This window comes from Pan troglodytes, chromosome 3 (genome assembly GCF_028858775.2).
Source record: "Pan troglodytes isolate AG18354 chromosome 3, NHGRI_mPanTro3-v2.0_pri, whole genome shotgun sequence".
In the NCBI taxonomy this organism is placed as follows: Eukaryota; Metazoa; Chordata; class Mammalia; order Primates; family Hominidae; genus Pan; species Pan troglodytes.
This window is the reverse complement of record NC_072401.2, coordinates 177,726,245-177,742,255: the sequence shown is the minus strand read 5'-3', so window position 1 is coordinate 177,742,255 and position 16,011 is coordinate 177,726,245. Positions and strand designations below refer to the sequence as shown.

General features: G+C 33.8%; 1 protein-coding gene and 1 pseudogene across 14 annotated transcripts in view; both read right to left on the bottom strand.

The window, feature by feature from the left end:
• Window positions 1-16,011, bottom strand: part of WDR17 (WD repeat domain 17) — a 118,766-nt gene that overhangs the window by 82,382 nt on the left and 20,373 nt on the right. For 8 of the 14 annotated variants that reach the window (XR_010156754.1, XR_679916.5, XR_010156755.1 and 5 more), the window contains exon 2: window positions 4,739-4,861. The exons of the other annotated variants lie outside the window; for them this stretch is intronic. Coding sequence is in view for 2 of the 8 variants with exons in the window: in XM_009448593.5 (XP_009446868.2) it covers window positions 4,739-4,804 (66 nt within the window). In the remaining 6 variants the exon portion in view is untranslated. The remainder of the gene's footprint in view (window positions 1-4,738; window positions 4,862-16,011) is intronic. 14 annotated transcript variants of the gene reach the window in all.
• Window positions 3,060-3,182, bottom strand: LOC112209109 (small nucleolar RNA SNORA51; annotated as a pseudogene).

Below are 16,011 nucleotides of genomic sequence, written 5' to 3'. Positions count from 1 at the left end.
TGGTAAGATATGGGGGTAGAGTGAGCATTCTAAAGTCCTATGATTAGGTCTCAGTCACGTGCCCATGACCAGTGCTTCTCAGTCCCCCCCAGCCCTGCTTAGGTGGGACAGGATGGCTGAAGGGGGCTGATGTTGGGTATTTTCCTTCTCCCAGGTAGGTAAGGCTCTTCTAAAACCCTGGAGGGTTACACTCTGGACAAATAGGTTCTCTTGAGGGTAGGTCTTAAGAACAGAATGCCACAATCCTAAAATTCATATAGAACCAAACAAGAGCACAAATAGCCAATGCAATCCAAAACCAAAGGAATAAAGCTGGAGGCAATGCATTACTTGACTTCAAATTGTATTACAAGACTACGGTAACCAAAATAGCATGGTACTGGTATAAAAAAATAGACATATAGATCAATGGTAGAGAATAGAGATCCCAGAAATAAAGCCACATACCTACAGTGAATTGATCTTTAACAAAGCCAACAAGAACACAGAGTGAGGAAAGGATACCCTTTTCAATAAATAGTGCTGGAAAAATTAGACATCCATATACAGGAGAATAAAACTAGGCCCATAGCTATCACCATATTAAAAAAAACAATTCAAGATGTACTAAACACTTAAATGCAAGATCAGAAACTATAAAAATACTAGAAGAAAACCTAGGGGAAACTCTTATGGACATTCATCTAGGCAAGGTATGTATACTATGACCTCAAAAGCACAGGCAACAAAAACAAAAATAGATAAATGGGACTTAATTAAACTAAAGAGCTCCTGCACAACCAAAGAAATAATCAACAGAGAGAACACACAACCTGCAGAATAGGAGAAATATCTGCAAACTATTCATCCAACAGGGGACTAATATCCAGAATATACAAAGAAACCAAACAACTCAATGACAACAAAAATACAAATAATCCCATTAAAAAGTGGGCAAAGGACATGAGTAGACATTTTTCTAAAGAAGACATACAAATGGCCAAGAGATATATGAAAAAATGCTCAACATCACTGATCATCAGAGAAATGCAAATTAAAACCACAATGAGATATAATCTTCCACCACTCAGAGTGCCTATTACTAAAAAGACAGAAATAATAGATGTTGGTGAGGATATGGGGAAAAGAGAATTCATACACTGTTGGTGGGAATGAAAATTAATACACCTTTTATGGAAAACAGTATGGAGATTTCACAAATAACTAAAATTAGAGCTATTATATGATCCAGTAATCCTACTACTGTGTATCTACCCAAAAGGAAATAGATCATTATAGCAAAAAGATACCTGCACTCCTATGTTTATTGCAGCACTATTTGCAATAGCAAAGCTATAGAATCAACTTAAGTGTCTATCAACAGATGATCAGATAATGAAAATGTGGTATATATACACAGTGGAATACTATTCAGCCATTAAAAATCATGTATTTTGCAGCAACATGCATGCAGCCGGAGGTCATTATCTTAAGTGAAACAAGCCATGCACAGAGAGTCACATATCACATGTTCCCATTCATAACTGGGTAGTAAAAAAAATGTGTACACATGGACGCAAAAGTGGAATGTTAGACAAGGGAGACTCCAAAGTGTGAAGGAGTGGGAGGGGGTGGATGATGAGAAATTACTGAATGGTACAATGTACATTACTCAGGTGATGGATACTCTAAAAGCCCTGATTTGATCACTATGCAATCTATGCATGTAACAAAATTGTACTTGTACTCCATAATTTTATACAAATTATTTTAAAAGTTGGTTAAAAATAAAGAACAGAATGCTCTAGTGTAATTTAAGTGGTTTCTTTTCCTCTCCCCCTGCTGGAAGCAAGAGGATATTCTTCTCTAATATTCACTGTGAGCACCAGTTTAGAGCTCCTGGAAGTAAAACTTACAAAAGCTCCCCCGCCACCCCCATTACTGGGTTCCCGTGAAGTTTTTAACTCTCAGACCTGACCATATTGTGCTTCCATCAATTTATCAGTGACAGTTCAGATTTTCTTACTCTGGCAGTGATGCCCAGGTTAGTTTCTGCTAATTCATTTCTGCTCTGGTAAGTTGCGATTCTCTGTAACTGCATTTCTATCTCAATAATTTTGAGGGCAGTGATTTGCCTTGTGCCCTTACTTCTCAGGTGGATCTAGGAAGAGTTGTTGAGTTTTCAATGCGTTCAATTTTTTATTGGCTAAAATGGAGTAGCAACTTCTAAGCTGCTTACATACTGAACTAGAAACCAGCAGTTTCTCTGCTTATTTATTAAAAACAAAAATAAACTTCTAAATTTATGCCAATACATTTTGACTTTAACTCAGAGTATATCTTGATTTATTATTTTTTAGTTTCCAAAATTAGATAATACAAGCATTTCTATGTTGACATAAAATTTGGTGTACCTTTGTTCTTAAATAGCTTTTACAGGTCTTATAAACCAACACTTAAATCCTTTTAAAATTCAGAGTCAAATAACTTGCTAAACCAGATATTAAAATAATAATTAGGACAAAACAAAATAGCTATTTCAAAACAAAATAGATATTTTTTAAAATCTATGATTCTAAATAAAAGATAAAAAGAATATCATACGTTATTGAACATATATTATTACATTTAAAATCTGAATTACATATTCAAGCAAAGTCTAATATGTGAATTTCTAAATTTTTTTTGCAAAAGGACTAAAAAAGATATGTAATAATTATGCAGTCTTCATTAAATTGTATCTACAGTTGCCAAGGAGATGAAACAAAATGTCCAGAACCTTTTGTTATCTTTGTAGTCAGCATGAATTGTTACTCAATTCATGATTCTGCATTACTAAAAACAGAAAACGGTCCACTGAAGGTCCATTTCAAAATATATATCTATATTTTAAATATAAATCCTACAAAATATGTCACATATAAAGGTAAATAAACATATTTAATTATGACAGGTAATATATTGCAGATAAATGTTTTACAAAGCCTTTATTATCCTTACTTTAGAATGTTTCATTAATATGTGAACCACTCAAGAATTTTCATGTCTACTTCAAAGATTTGTTGCTTCAGAAAATACAGTCTTTTTGGCCCAGGAACAACACACTTCAGTTGGGCTGAAGTGCATATGGGGTAGGTTTATTCTACCTTCTCTTTCTATACAGTCAGTGTAAGAACACAGCCTGTGGTAAGCACCAGGAGGGCATAAGTTGGATTTTTGAAAGAAATTAAGGTCAATATTCATGTGCCAATTTTTTTTCATTCAGAATAGGATCTTTCATTTTCATCTACATATGTATGAGAGCTGGTCAATACTTAAGCCGGAAGCAGCTCAAACTCACAATAATATAGTAATTTTAGGGTCAATCTATTTCTATATTTTAACAACAGCTACACTTTTAATATGTTTCAAAACCAGGCATTCATTTATAAAGGCCCATAGTAGTATAAAGGGCAAGAAGAGGAAGATTTTGAATTCTCATAATCTCCATGAGCTGCTCCAAAGTCATTTTAAAGGAAACACATTTCATTAAAAAGCATTTTTCTTAAAATCAGTTCCCATTCCTGCACACAATACAAACAAGGATATTGGCATTGTGTGTGTGTGTGTGTGTGTGTGTGTGTGTGTGTGTAAGTGGGGCTTGAAGTATTACTATTAAACTCATAAGCTGAAATATTTCCATCATTTATACCTGAAATTGAAACTCAGGATGGAAAACTGCTCATTAACTCTCAACTCCTTTTCTGAAGAATGCTTTAGGATTTACAATATGAGTATTATTCTTCAGAGTTAGATATTTACTGGCTCCAGAGATGTTTACTGGATTTTTTCACAGCTTACAAAAAAAGTATCTGAAAAAAAAGTCCAAAAGGCTTTAAACTGTTGAGGATTTATAATTAAAAAGAAGTAATACTGAGAAAATATCTGTAATTAATGTGCTTAGGATGAGAATCTCAAGAAAAAGAAAGAAAAATAAAGTACTGTATATCTTTGGCAGCCTATGCCCTTGAACAACAGTGGTGAAAAACCTAGTAAAACTGCACATAGTCTGGCTTTTTTGTCCCACTAATTAATGAAATAAAAATACACAAATTGTCTTCATTTAAATAATCAAGAAATTTAAAAAGTGAAAATAATCGAAGAGAAATCATATATTATTCTAGACTAAATCCATTTGACAAAGTACATTTTAAATAGCATTTTTTTCTATTATTGTAATAATAGGTTAGAATACTATTTTCAAAACACTATGCAAATGTTGCCACACTAACAATGCAGTTTGTTTTCAAACATAATCAACTGCCTAAAAATTTATCAGATGCAACATGGCACTCTTCTTCAGAATTGTTTTCATTTCCTTTTAAAATATTTGTTTAATAAGTAGTATCAGCATACATTTATCTTCTGTTTCATTAAATGATTTTCTTTATGGGAAAGACTTGCTTGAAATTGTTGCTATTTTCATATATTAATCTCAATATATAAAATGTTATTTTATATTTAAAGCCTAAGAGAATTTGAAAAGATTAAGAACTCATCTGAAATTAGGATAGAAAAAAATGCCCTTTCTTCACTATATAATTACCCTTATTATATTCTTACTTTTGCTTTAAAACTAGCAAATAAGTGTCTTATTCATGCTCAGAACTTTGCAATGCGAAAATGTCCACAATATAAATGACACAGAAATAAAACTATATGAGAAGCAAAGCAGAAAAAAAATCGCAGGAAATCGTAATTACAAATAAATGTATCTTACTCTTTGTAGTCCTTCATACCAATCATCTTGCTCAAACCAATTTGAAATGTAAGTCATCCAAGCCATAGAATGTTTCTACTTTAATCAAGGCAATTGGAAACTCGGCATCAGAATAGTCAGCACCTAAAGTAACAACAATGTGTTTCAACCAAACAAGATTTACCAAAATCTCCCTTGTGAAATGATGTTCAGTACAAAAGGCTAGAACTGCACAAATATTTCAGCTGAAACAATTTTAATTATTTACAAGTAAATAAGAAAATAAGAAAGAAATCGACAATAATGTTGGATAGTACCAGAGAATGCTATTATCAAATATTTTATTAACCTTTCTGTTTACATTCTTAAAAAACAATCTTAGATTTAACTTTTATAAGAAACAGATCAATGATTTCTAAAAGTTACCAAGTTAAAAATAAGGTATCCATAAAAATCACAAAATGGGCAGCAGAAAATGATTTACATTTTCAACCTCAGGAACTGAAGCTTTCTAAGTTAAAAGGTATACAATGACAAAACCAATCCTATATTTCTGTTTGCTTCCAGCCCCATAGTTGACAGTTAAATCATTTTACATTTAAGTTAATTGCTAACCACCTAACCCGTCAAAAAGTTTAAAGACACCATTTAATACAGTGCTAATATGTTCAACAGAGTCAAAACCACATGAATGTAATTTAATTTTAGTTTTACTCATTTTTAGAAGGAAATATTTACTAGCCATGATGAGTAAGATATTTCTTCCTACACTGGAGAATATTTGGACTTCAAAATATCCTCTGTAATGTTTAGATGCTTAACTCAACATACAACAGGTTCTAAGCGATCTTTCCTTCAACAGAGACAAAATAAAGGAAGGAAGGACAAAGGGCTGAAGGATGGACGGTAGGAAGTGAGGAAAGAAGGAAGGGAAGAGAAAAAGAGAAAATAAGTAAAATAATGAAAAGGGTATTAAGCAACAAAGGAAACGAAGGAAGGAGGGGAGGGGAGGGGGGAAATTACAATTTTTGTAATTTGAGTGTTTCATTCTTCAATATCCAAAAAGTAAGATAGCTTTTGTTCTGGCATAGGAAGATACACAAGTATGAAATATAATTATCACTGCAGCTACTTGAGAACAGCCTTATCTATACTGTGATTCCTTACTCTTTAGAAGTATTTTCAATAATATCTGAGTGAAGCCTCAAGTCATAATGCTTCGGAATAGGTTCTTGCTTCTGCAACAAGCTCCAGGACTGGCAAAATCTCTTGCTTAATTTGTTAACATTTCGATGACTTCCTTGAATCTGTTACCTTGGCTATTCTGCCCTGCTCTTTTAGTTTCCACAAAGCCCCTTGTTCCTGCCTATCTGCTCAGGTTTTTAATCGCCTGCCTTATCCTATCCTCTGGATTTGTCCTCTCTTCATTGTTGTCTCTGGCTTATCGTATTTTGAGTTGCAATTCTTTATCTAAGTCCTGCCATCAGCTTTTTTTTACCCTACTTTGAACTTTTACCTAGTACTGGCCCAACAACTCTACCAACCTTGTCTCTGCTTCAGTGATTCCAGTGTGTCTCCCATAACACAACCTACAGGCCACACCAAGCTCCTAAACTCCATTTCGAGCTACCTGCTGAATCTAGATCTCTCAGCCCTTTACCCGATAATCTCAATATTAACATATTTAAAACCTAATGTATCTCTTTCAAGTAAGGTTTTCCTTTCTACCACCCCAAATATTCTTTCTCTTACATTCTCCATTTCAATGACTATCATTATATTCTAGATAGTAACCTGAGATGAAAATATCAAATCATCTTTGATTATTCCATCAACCTCATCTCCTCCTACTACCACATTTGATTGCCAAGTCTTATCAAATTACTTTGAAAAAGTCTATTCAGAAGGCCCTTATCTTCATTACTAATGCCACTACTTTTAATGAAACCCTTCATTGTGTCCTGTACAAACTAATGCAATAGTTTACTTACTGTTCTCTGCTTTCAATGTATTTCCGAAATATATGTTGTCCTTCTATGTTTTCAAGGCTTTTTGCCTGGAAGCTTTTAAATGTTTTGCCCAGGCTGCCACTTTCACCTTTTCCTGTGAGTAGTGAGCTCTTGCAAGTTTTTCAAGACTCAAATTAAATGTCTCTTTCTTTTGAAGACTTTCTCAAATCCTCAAATCTCTTGTCTGTGCTCCTTCATATCTATATTTGTAGGTATTAGATAGTGATTATTTGTGTAGATATAAATTGTGAGTTCCCCAAAAGACCAAGCCTTAATCATCTTTGTATAGAAGATACAAAATGTATGTTGAGTGAATTGGCACATGCAGGACTATGAAAGTTGGTCACCTAGTGACAGTTCACATGAACTGAAGGCATATATTCCTGAAACTTGGAAAAGATCTAAGGAAATGTATCTAAGTAAAATGGGATTACTATCCAATTCCTTGTGGGGAAGCAGCTAAACAAAATCACTTAAGAAATTGTTTTTGGTGTTTTTTTAAGAGTAAAATAAAACTTGAATTAGTAAAAGTACTTTGTCATCATGCCATCACCAAGTTTGTCTTTATTATACTATTATAAGTCCAGTGTAAATAAAATACCGTATTCATAGAGTATATAATAGTTCTTATTTCTTATGTCCTGATACTTATCCATGAGCACTATTTATTATATTTGCAAGGAATAAGAAAAGCAGGATATTTCACATTATGTAATCTCAGATTAAATGTTATCTTGCATAAAAATACTTTTTTTGTTGTACTCCAGGTATTTTGATTATATGAGAATAGATGGGATCTGGTTCATTTAGTATAAGAATGGTAAATGGGTTTTAACTCTCACCCCTCCCTGGGGTGCAGAGTTGAAACCTTTAGCTGACCTCAGAGGGGAAGCATGTCATGATCACTCAGCAGTAACAGAGGTAAGAAGAAACTTTTGAGGAAATTTAATACACATCTTCGCATCCCTGTATCTATGTCCATGAATCTAATTGATATTTCATTAAAATCACACATTTAACTTATTTTAGTCAGAAAATTCTTATTACCTATTAAAATTAGTGATAGAAATAAATAACAAAAATAAAATATTAAATATCAGTAATTAAAATAAAATAGAAAATGAAGTAAAGTAGTTTTCATTGTCGGAAAACTTATTGCAGGCATTGAATAGTCAAGCACACAAGTACTCTGTGATTTCTCCATTTTTTTCACAAGATGACTTTTGGCTACTCTGGGTCTTTCGTGGTTCCATATAAATTTCAGGACTATTATTTCTATTTCTGTGAAGAATGTCATTGGTATTTTGATGGGGATTGCACTGAATGTGTAGATTGTTTTGGGTAGTACAGACATTTTAACAATACTGATTCTTTCAATCCTTGAACATGGAAGATCTTTCCATTTTGTGTCCTCTTCAGTTTCTTCAATGTTTTATAGTTTTCATTATAGACTCTTTCACTTCTTTGGTTAAGTTTATTCCCAAGTATTTTATTTTATTTGTAGCTGTTATTAATGGGACTACATTCTTGCTTTCTTTTCTTTTCTTTCTTTTTTATTTTGAGACACAGTTTCACTCTGTCACCCAGGCTGGAGTGTAGTGGCACAATCTGGGCTCACTGCTACCTCCGCCTCCCAGGTTCAAGCGATTCTCATGCCTCAACCACCAAAGTAGCTGGGACCACAGGCATGCGCCACCACACCCGGCTAATTTTTGTATTTTTAGTAGAGACAGCTTTTTGCCATGTTGGCCAGGCTGGTCTTGAACTCCTGACCGCTAGTGATCCACCCACTTCACCCTCCCAAAGTGCTGAGATTACAGACGTGAGCCACCACATCAAGCCTTGATTTCCTTTTCAGATTGTTCATTGTTGGCATATAGAAATGCTGCTTATTTTTGTATGTTGATTTTGCATTCTGTGACTTTACTGAATTTATCAGTTTTATTTTTTTTGGTAGAGTCTTTAGGTTTTCCTAAATATAAGATCATATCCTCTGCAAACAAGGATAATTTGATTTCTTTTGTTCCAACTTGGATGCCGTTTATCCCTTTCTCCTGTCTGATTGCTCTAGCTAGGATTTCCAAAACTAAGTTGAATAACAATAGTAAAAATGGGCATCCTTGTATTGTTCCAGATCTTGAGGAAAGGCTTTCAGATTTTTCCCATTCAGTATGTATATGGCTTTTATTGTGTCATGTTATGTTCCTCCTACACCCAGTTTTTTGAAGGTTTTTATCATGAAGGAATGCTGAATTTTCTAAATGCTTTTTCAGCATCAATTGAAATGATCATATGGTTTTTGTCCTTCATCCTGTTGACATGATGTATAATTTGATTTGCATATGTTGAACCATCCTTGCATCCCTGGGATAAACCCCACTTGGTCTTGATGAATGGTCTTTTTTAATATGCTGTTGAATTCAGTCTGCTAGTATTTTGTTGAATATTTTTGCATCGATATTCATCGGAAACACTGGCCTCTAATTTTCTTTTTTTGTTGGGTCTTTTTCTGGTTTTGGTATTAGGGTAATACTGGCCTCAAAGAATGGGTTTGGAAGTATTCTTTCCTCCTCTATTTTATAGAATAATTTGAGGAAATTTGGTACTGGTTTTTCTTTAAATGTTTGGTAAAATTCAGCAGTAAAGCCATTGTGCCCTGAATTTTCCTTGATGGGAGACTTTTTATTATCATTTTGATATCATTACTTGCTATTGGTCTATTCAGGTTTTGGATTTCTTCATGGTTCAGTCTTTGTAGGTTGTGTGTCCTTTTAGGTTTTCTAATTTATTGACATGTAATTGCTAATAGTATTTTTAATGAACCTTTGAATTTCTGTAGTATCAGTTGTAATATCTCTTTTTTCATCTCTGAATTCATTTAGGTCTTTTTTATTATTAGTCTGGCTTACAGTTTGTTGATTTTATTTATCTTTTCTGAAAACCAACTTTTCACTTCATTGATCTTTTGTATTTGTTTCAATTTCATTTATTTCTGCTCTGATATGTATTACTTCTTCTACTAATTCTGGGTTTGGTTTGCTCTTGCTTTTATAGTTCTTTAAGATGCATCATTAGTTTGTTTATTTCAAGTTTTTCCACTTTTTTGATGTAGGAATTTATTGCTGTAAATGTTTATCTTAATACTGCTTTTCATATATCCCACAGGTTTTGGTATGTTGTGTTTCCATTTTCATTTGCCTCAAAAAATTTTCAATTTCTTTAATTTATCCATTAACCCACCAGTCATTCAGGAGCATATTGTTTAATATCCATGTGTTTGTATAGTTTCCAAAGTTTCTCTTGTTACTAATTTCTAGTTTTATTCCATTGTGACCAGAAAAGATATTTCATATGATTTCAACTTTTTTGAATTTTTTAAGACATTTTGTGACCTAACATATGGTCTCCTCTTATAAATGATGCATGTGTTGGGGAGAAAAATGTGTATTCTGCAGCTGTTGGATAAAATGTTCTGTAAATATCTATTAGGTTGCTGAGGATAGGCACCCAAATCTGGCCATAAACTAGCCCCAAAACTGGCCATAAACAACATCTCTGCAGCACCTTGACATGCTTGTGATGGCCATGATGCCCACGCTGGGAGGTTGTTGGTTTACCAGAATGAGGGCAAGGAACACCTGGCCCACCCAGGGCGGAAAACCACTTAAGGCATTCTTAAACCACAAACAACAGCATGAGCAATCTGTACCTTAAGGACATGCTCCTGCTGCAGATAACTAGCCAGAGCCCATCTGTTTATTTCGGCCCATCCCTTTGTTTCCTGTAAGGAATACTTTCAGTTAATCTATAATCTATAGAAACAATGCTTATCACGGGCTTGCTGTCAATAAATATGTGGGTAAATCTCTGTTCGAGGCTCTCAGCTCTGAAGGCTGTGAGACTCCTAATTTCCCACTCCACACTCTATATTTCTGTGTGTGTCTTTAATTCTTCTAGCACCACTAGGGTCTCCCTGACCAAGCTGGTCTTGGCATTGGGTGATAATGATGTCCTTTCAGTGAGGACCATATGGGCCTATATCTTAATAATAAGGAAGAAATGGAAATAGACCATTTCTCACAAAGCCTGAGGCTCAACTTAAGTAAATTCATTTAATGACTAGAATAATGTGACCTGCCTGTCTTCGTCTGTTTGTCTTGCTATAAGGCTGGGTAATTTATAAAGAAAAGAGGTTTATTTGGCTCATGGTTCTACAGGCTGTACAGGAAGCATGACACCAGAATTTGCATCTGGTTAGGGCCTCAGATTACTTCCACTGATTGCAGAGGGGAAGAGGAGCTGGTGTGCGCAGAGATGACATGGAAAGAGAGAGGGAGCAAGAAAACAGGAAGGAGATGCCAGGCTTTTTTTTTTTTTTTAAACAACCAGCTCTAGTAGGAACTAATAGAGCAAGAATTTGCTCATTACTGCAAGGATGACACCAAACAATTCATGAGGGATCTGCCTCCATGATCCAAACACCTCACTATACCCTAACTGCAACATGGGGGATCAAATCTCAACATGGATTTTTCAGGGATAAATATCCAATCTATAGCACTGCCCTACTCTAATATCCTCCATAAGCAAAAGTATATTCTCTCTGGAGGAAGATAACATTAGATTATCAGCATTTAATAAAATAATGACCAGGCAGGCAAAAATACAGAAATTCTGAGTTATGCTTGTTTCCACTTATACATAAATGGAACACCTTCATTTCCAGGAACAATAGAGAAGGAGTAAAAGCAAACCTCATTTGTCTCTGAGGAGGGATAGAAAACTCTCCTTTCTGACCCTAGGAACCAGGGGAAAATCACCAGTTCTAGGAAAAGGGAAGAAGCAAAAGCCGTCATACCCTAGGGAGCAGGCTGGGAAAAATCTTAGTCCCCAGTTCTGTCCAAAAACAAGACATATATCTGCCACTGTTTGAGGAAATGCAAAAAAAGCTCTCTCACTCAACACTCATATATACAACACTCGGCACTCATACATGCAACACTCAGCACTCATATATACAGCACTCAGCACTCATACATACAACACTCGGCACTCATACATGCAACACTCAGCGCTCATACATACAACACTCGGCATTCATACATGCAAAGCAGAGACTGGCTGCCACAGAAAGGGGTTTAGGGGTATAGGAGAGACCCACAAATCTTTGCTAAGAACCAGACTCTCATAAACTGGGGATCAAAATTGTAGTATAATACTACATTAGGGTACTATAAAATAATTAGAATGAACTATGATAATCAAAAGTCAAACATAAAAGGATATATATTGCATGATTCCATTTATAGTAAGTTAAAATAAGCAAAATTAATTCTGTGTTATTAGAAGTTGTGAAAGTTTTGGGGCGGGGGAACAGAAACTGTAAGTAAAAGAAGCCCTGAGGGAGTACAACATTTATTTTATGCTAATTATGCTAATGAGTACATTTTGCGGCTATAAAACATTAGATTACAATTTCTGCTTTCAGGTACGTAATCTAAATAAAAAGAAATTACATACTAAAAATCCACAGCAGTGCTTTCTAATATTAACAAAATTAAAAGGGGAAAATGCAGAAATTAACATGTCCACATAGAGATACAGTGTAATTAGATTATATTTTCTAACTTCACTTGGGCAATTTCATTTCTCCTTTTCACTTTTCCATTAGAGTTTTCTGTCCACCAACCCCAACCGTCAATATTTCAGGACACAGCAACTTAAATCTATCTCTGGGATATAGTACAAATTCTTCTCTAATCCACAAGTATTGTTAGAAGCAATGTCAGGGACAAGCAGATGAAGAAGGCAGAAACCAAAAATAAATAATCCCCATCATGGGACAGGAATGAAAACAGAAGTCTTTCTAAATAAGCTGAAGATGGATTAGATCAAGGAAATGTGTTTGGGATCCAAAGAAATACCAACAGGAAATGTATTGACTTTGCCATAATCATCTCAACCTGCTCATGCCACATCTATAGCAGGTCCTCTACGTCCTTAATTCTTACCATTACCACAGAAAATGTGTACTTGAGCAGATCGCCACTATCATGTTCTGAAAGGCCTGAAGAAATCTACATAGAAAAATATTTCTGATTCAGTATTTCATACTTTGATCAGACATTCCAAGCTCACCCTTTAACAACAAGAAAAAATAGTGCAGCTGACAACACTCTCCAATTATTAGTGATTCCAGTTTGAAATTTTTTTTAAAGAGATAGGGTCTCACTATGTTGCCCAGACTGGCCTCAAAGTTTTGGGCTCAAGCAGTCCTCCCACTTCAGTCATTAAGTAGCTGGGATTACAAGCATGCATCACAGTACCCTCCTGGCTGAGTTTGAAGTTTTTAGTGACAAAGTATATACTGTGCTTCTCTTTAGCTTAGGTCATATACTATCTTTAATGTGCAGTAACAAATAAAGTAAAATAGTTGAAAAAGGAAGTATTTTTACCAGATAATTGGAATATATAAAAATATATAAAAATAAAGGCCAGGGATGGTGGCTCATGCCTGTAATCCCAGCACTTTGGGAAGCCAAGGAGGGCAGATCACTTGAGGCCAAGAGTTTGAGACCAGATTGGCCAACATGGTGAAACCCTGTCTCTACTAAAAATACAAAAATTAGCCGGGTATAGTGGTACACACCTGTAGTCCCAGCTACTCAGAGGGCCGAGGCACAAGAATTGCTTGAACCTGGGAGGGAAAGGTTGCAGTGAGCCGAGATCACGCCACTGCAATCCAGCCTGGGTGACACAGATTCTGTCTCAAAAAAAAAAATTAATTGATTAAAATAAAAATAAAATGAATATTACACTCTAAAACTGAAAAACACAATGGCTGAAATTTATATGTCAATGGATTAGTTTATTAGTTGACTGGATATCCCAAAAGTCACTATTAGTGCAGTGGAACATAAATAAATGGTATAGGCCAAAATCAATGCATAGAGAAAAAGAGAAATAGAACAAAGCATAAGAGACAGATAAGGTATGCTGAAAAGTTAAACATGTATGTAAGAGTAGTATAAGAAGGAGAGGAAAGGGATAATATAGTGAAACCAAAGAGAGATAAAGAATGAGAAATTTCTGAAACTGATTTTAAAACTAAGATTTCTGAAGCTACCAAGCTCCAAGCAGGGTAAGTTAAAGCGATACCTTATCTATGCACATCACACTAAAATGCCAAAAACCACAAAAAGAAAATATTAAATCTTAAAAATGGTCATGTTACAGTCAAAGATCAACAGAAATAATGGAAGTGAGAATGCAAAGAAATTACATTTTAAAGTGCTGAGAAAAAGATAACTAAAAATTCAGTAAACATATTATTTAAAAATGGAAGAATATGAACGTTTTCATTGTAAGTTTTCATACAAACAAAACCTAGTAAATTCATTGCTAGTAGACCCATTCTAGAAAAAAAAAAATGTAAGGGATTTCTTTAGGTAGAAGGATAAGAAACATGAAAATGTTAGAAATATTGAAGATCATCAGAAAGGGAAAATATGTAGGTAAATATAAATAAATATTAACTATACAAAATGATCATTGTAATGTCTTATGAAATTTAAAATATTTGTAGCACTAAATTATATGAAAACAGTAACACAAAAGACAGCAGGATAAATGGAGTTAGTATTAGTATTAAAGAAGAGGTAAAAGTAATCATTTGTATTAAACCATAATGAGTCAAATTTACATGCCGGAATCTCCAGGGTAATTATAAAAAGGAACAGTAAATAAACATACTATCAGCAAGTTAATTGAAGGAAAGTGTAATTAATTAAAAATTATAAATCAGAAAACAAAAACTGTAAATAAGAAAAAGTTTGTATATATAAATAAAATTATAACAGTTACATATTGAATAAGAGAAAATAAAATTACAAATCAAAATAAAATTAGCATCTACATTAAAAAATTCAGCTCTTTACATGGGGCACACTTTAATAAAAGGTTACAGAATGGTTGAAGGTCAAAGATCAGAAAACGATAAACTATACAAATATTAACCAAAAGAAAGATCTTATGTAAATCAAAGATAAAATAGATTTTGAGGCAAGAAATATTACCAAAAAGAGAGGAACGTTGCTTAAAGATAAAGGTGACAATGAGACTGAAATGTATAATAATCCTAAAACTGGTTGCATCCAAATGACATACATAGTTTTCAATTATATAAAGCAAGAATGACAAAAAAAGAATGACACAATTTAAGGAAAACTATGTAAATCTACACTCATAATGGTAGATTTTAAGTAACAAATCTCAATAGCTGATAGAATAAACAGATAAAACCCCATAGGATCTGAACAACATACAGAAAAGGACTCAACTGACATATATATGATACTGTACCCAATAATGATAGAATTCACATTCTTTTCAAATAAACATGGGCTACTTACAAAAATTAACCATGTGCAGAGCTATAAAGAAAATTTAACCAAACTTTAAAACACTGAAATCATTCAGAGTATATTTTAAAATCAGGATAGAATTAAGTCTTAAATCAATAAATAAAACTACAAAATCCACAACTATCTAGAAATTAAAGAATGCATTTCTAAATAATCTTGGAATCAGAAAAGAAATAAAAATGGAAGTTAGAAAATATTTAGCACTAAATAGCAAAGTCTAAACATAGAAATTTGTGGGTTGCAGCTAGATTAATGCTTGAGTGGGGGAGGATTATAGCATCAATTATATTTCACTTTTTTCTAGTAGAAAAGGAAAAGGAAGAAAAGTCAAAGATTTAAGTTTCTATCTTTAAAAACTGGAAAAAGAAAAGCAAATCAAGCCCAAAAAATGTAGAAAAGGAAATCATTCCAAAAAGAGGTGAAAGCAATGAAATAGTTTACAAACATTCAGTAGAGGAAATCAACTAAACCAAACACTGCTTCCCTTATATCAACTCGCAGAAGGACTGATCAAGAAAAATACAGAAAAAACACAAATATCCATATCAGATCCTTATCAGGAATAACAAAATACATCACTATAGAACTTACTGACATAAAAAAATAAGAATACTATATCCACCTTCACACCAATATATTGGATAACTTGGATGAATGGACACATTCTTCAAAAAGAAATACAAGTTACCAAAGTTGATAGAAGAATGAGAAAATCTATTTAGCCTGAATATGAATATAAGTCTACATGTAAAACTTTTCCCATACACAATCTTCCAGGCCCAGATCGTTTCACTGGCGAATTCTTTAAAATAGTTCAAAAAGAAATGTTACACAAACTCTTTGAGAATATAGTAAAAGGAAT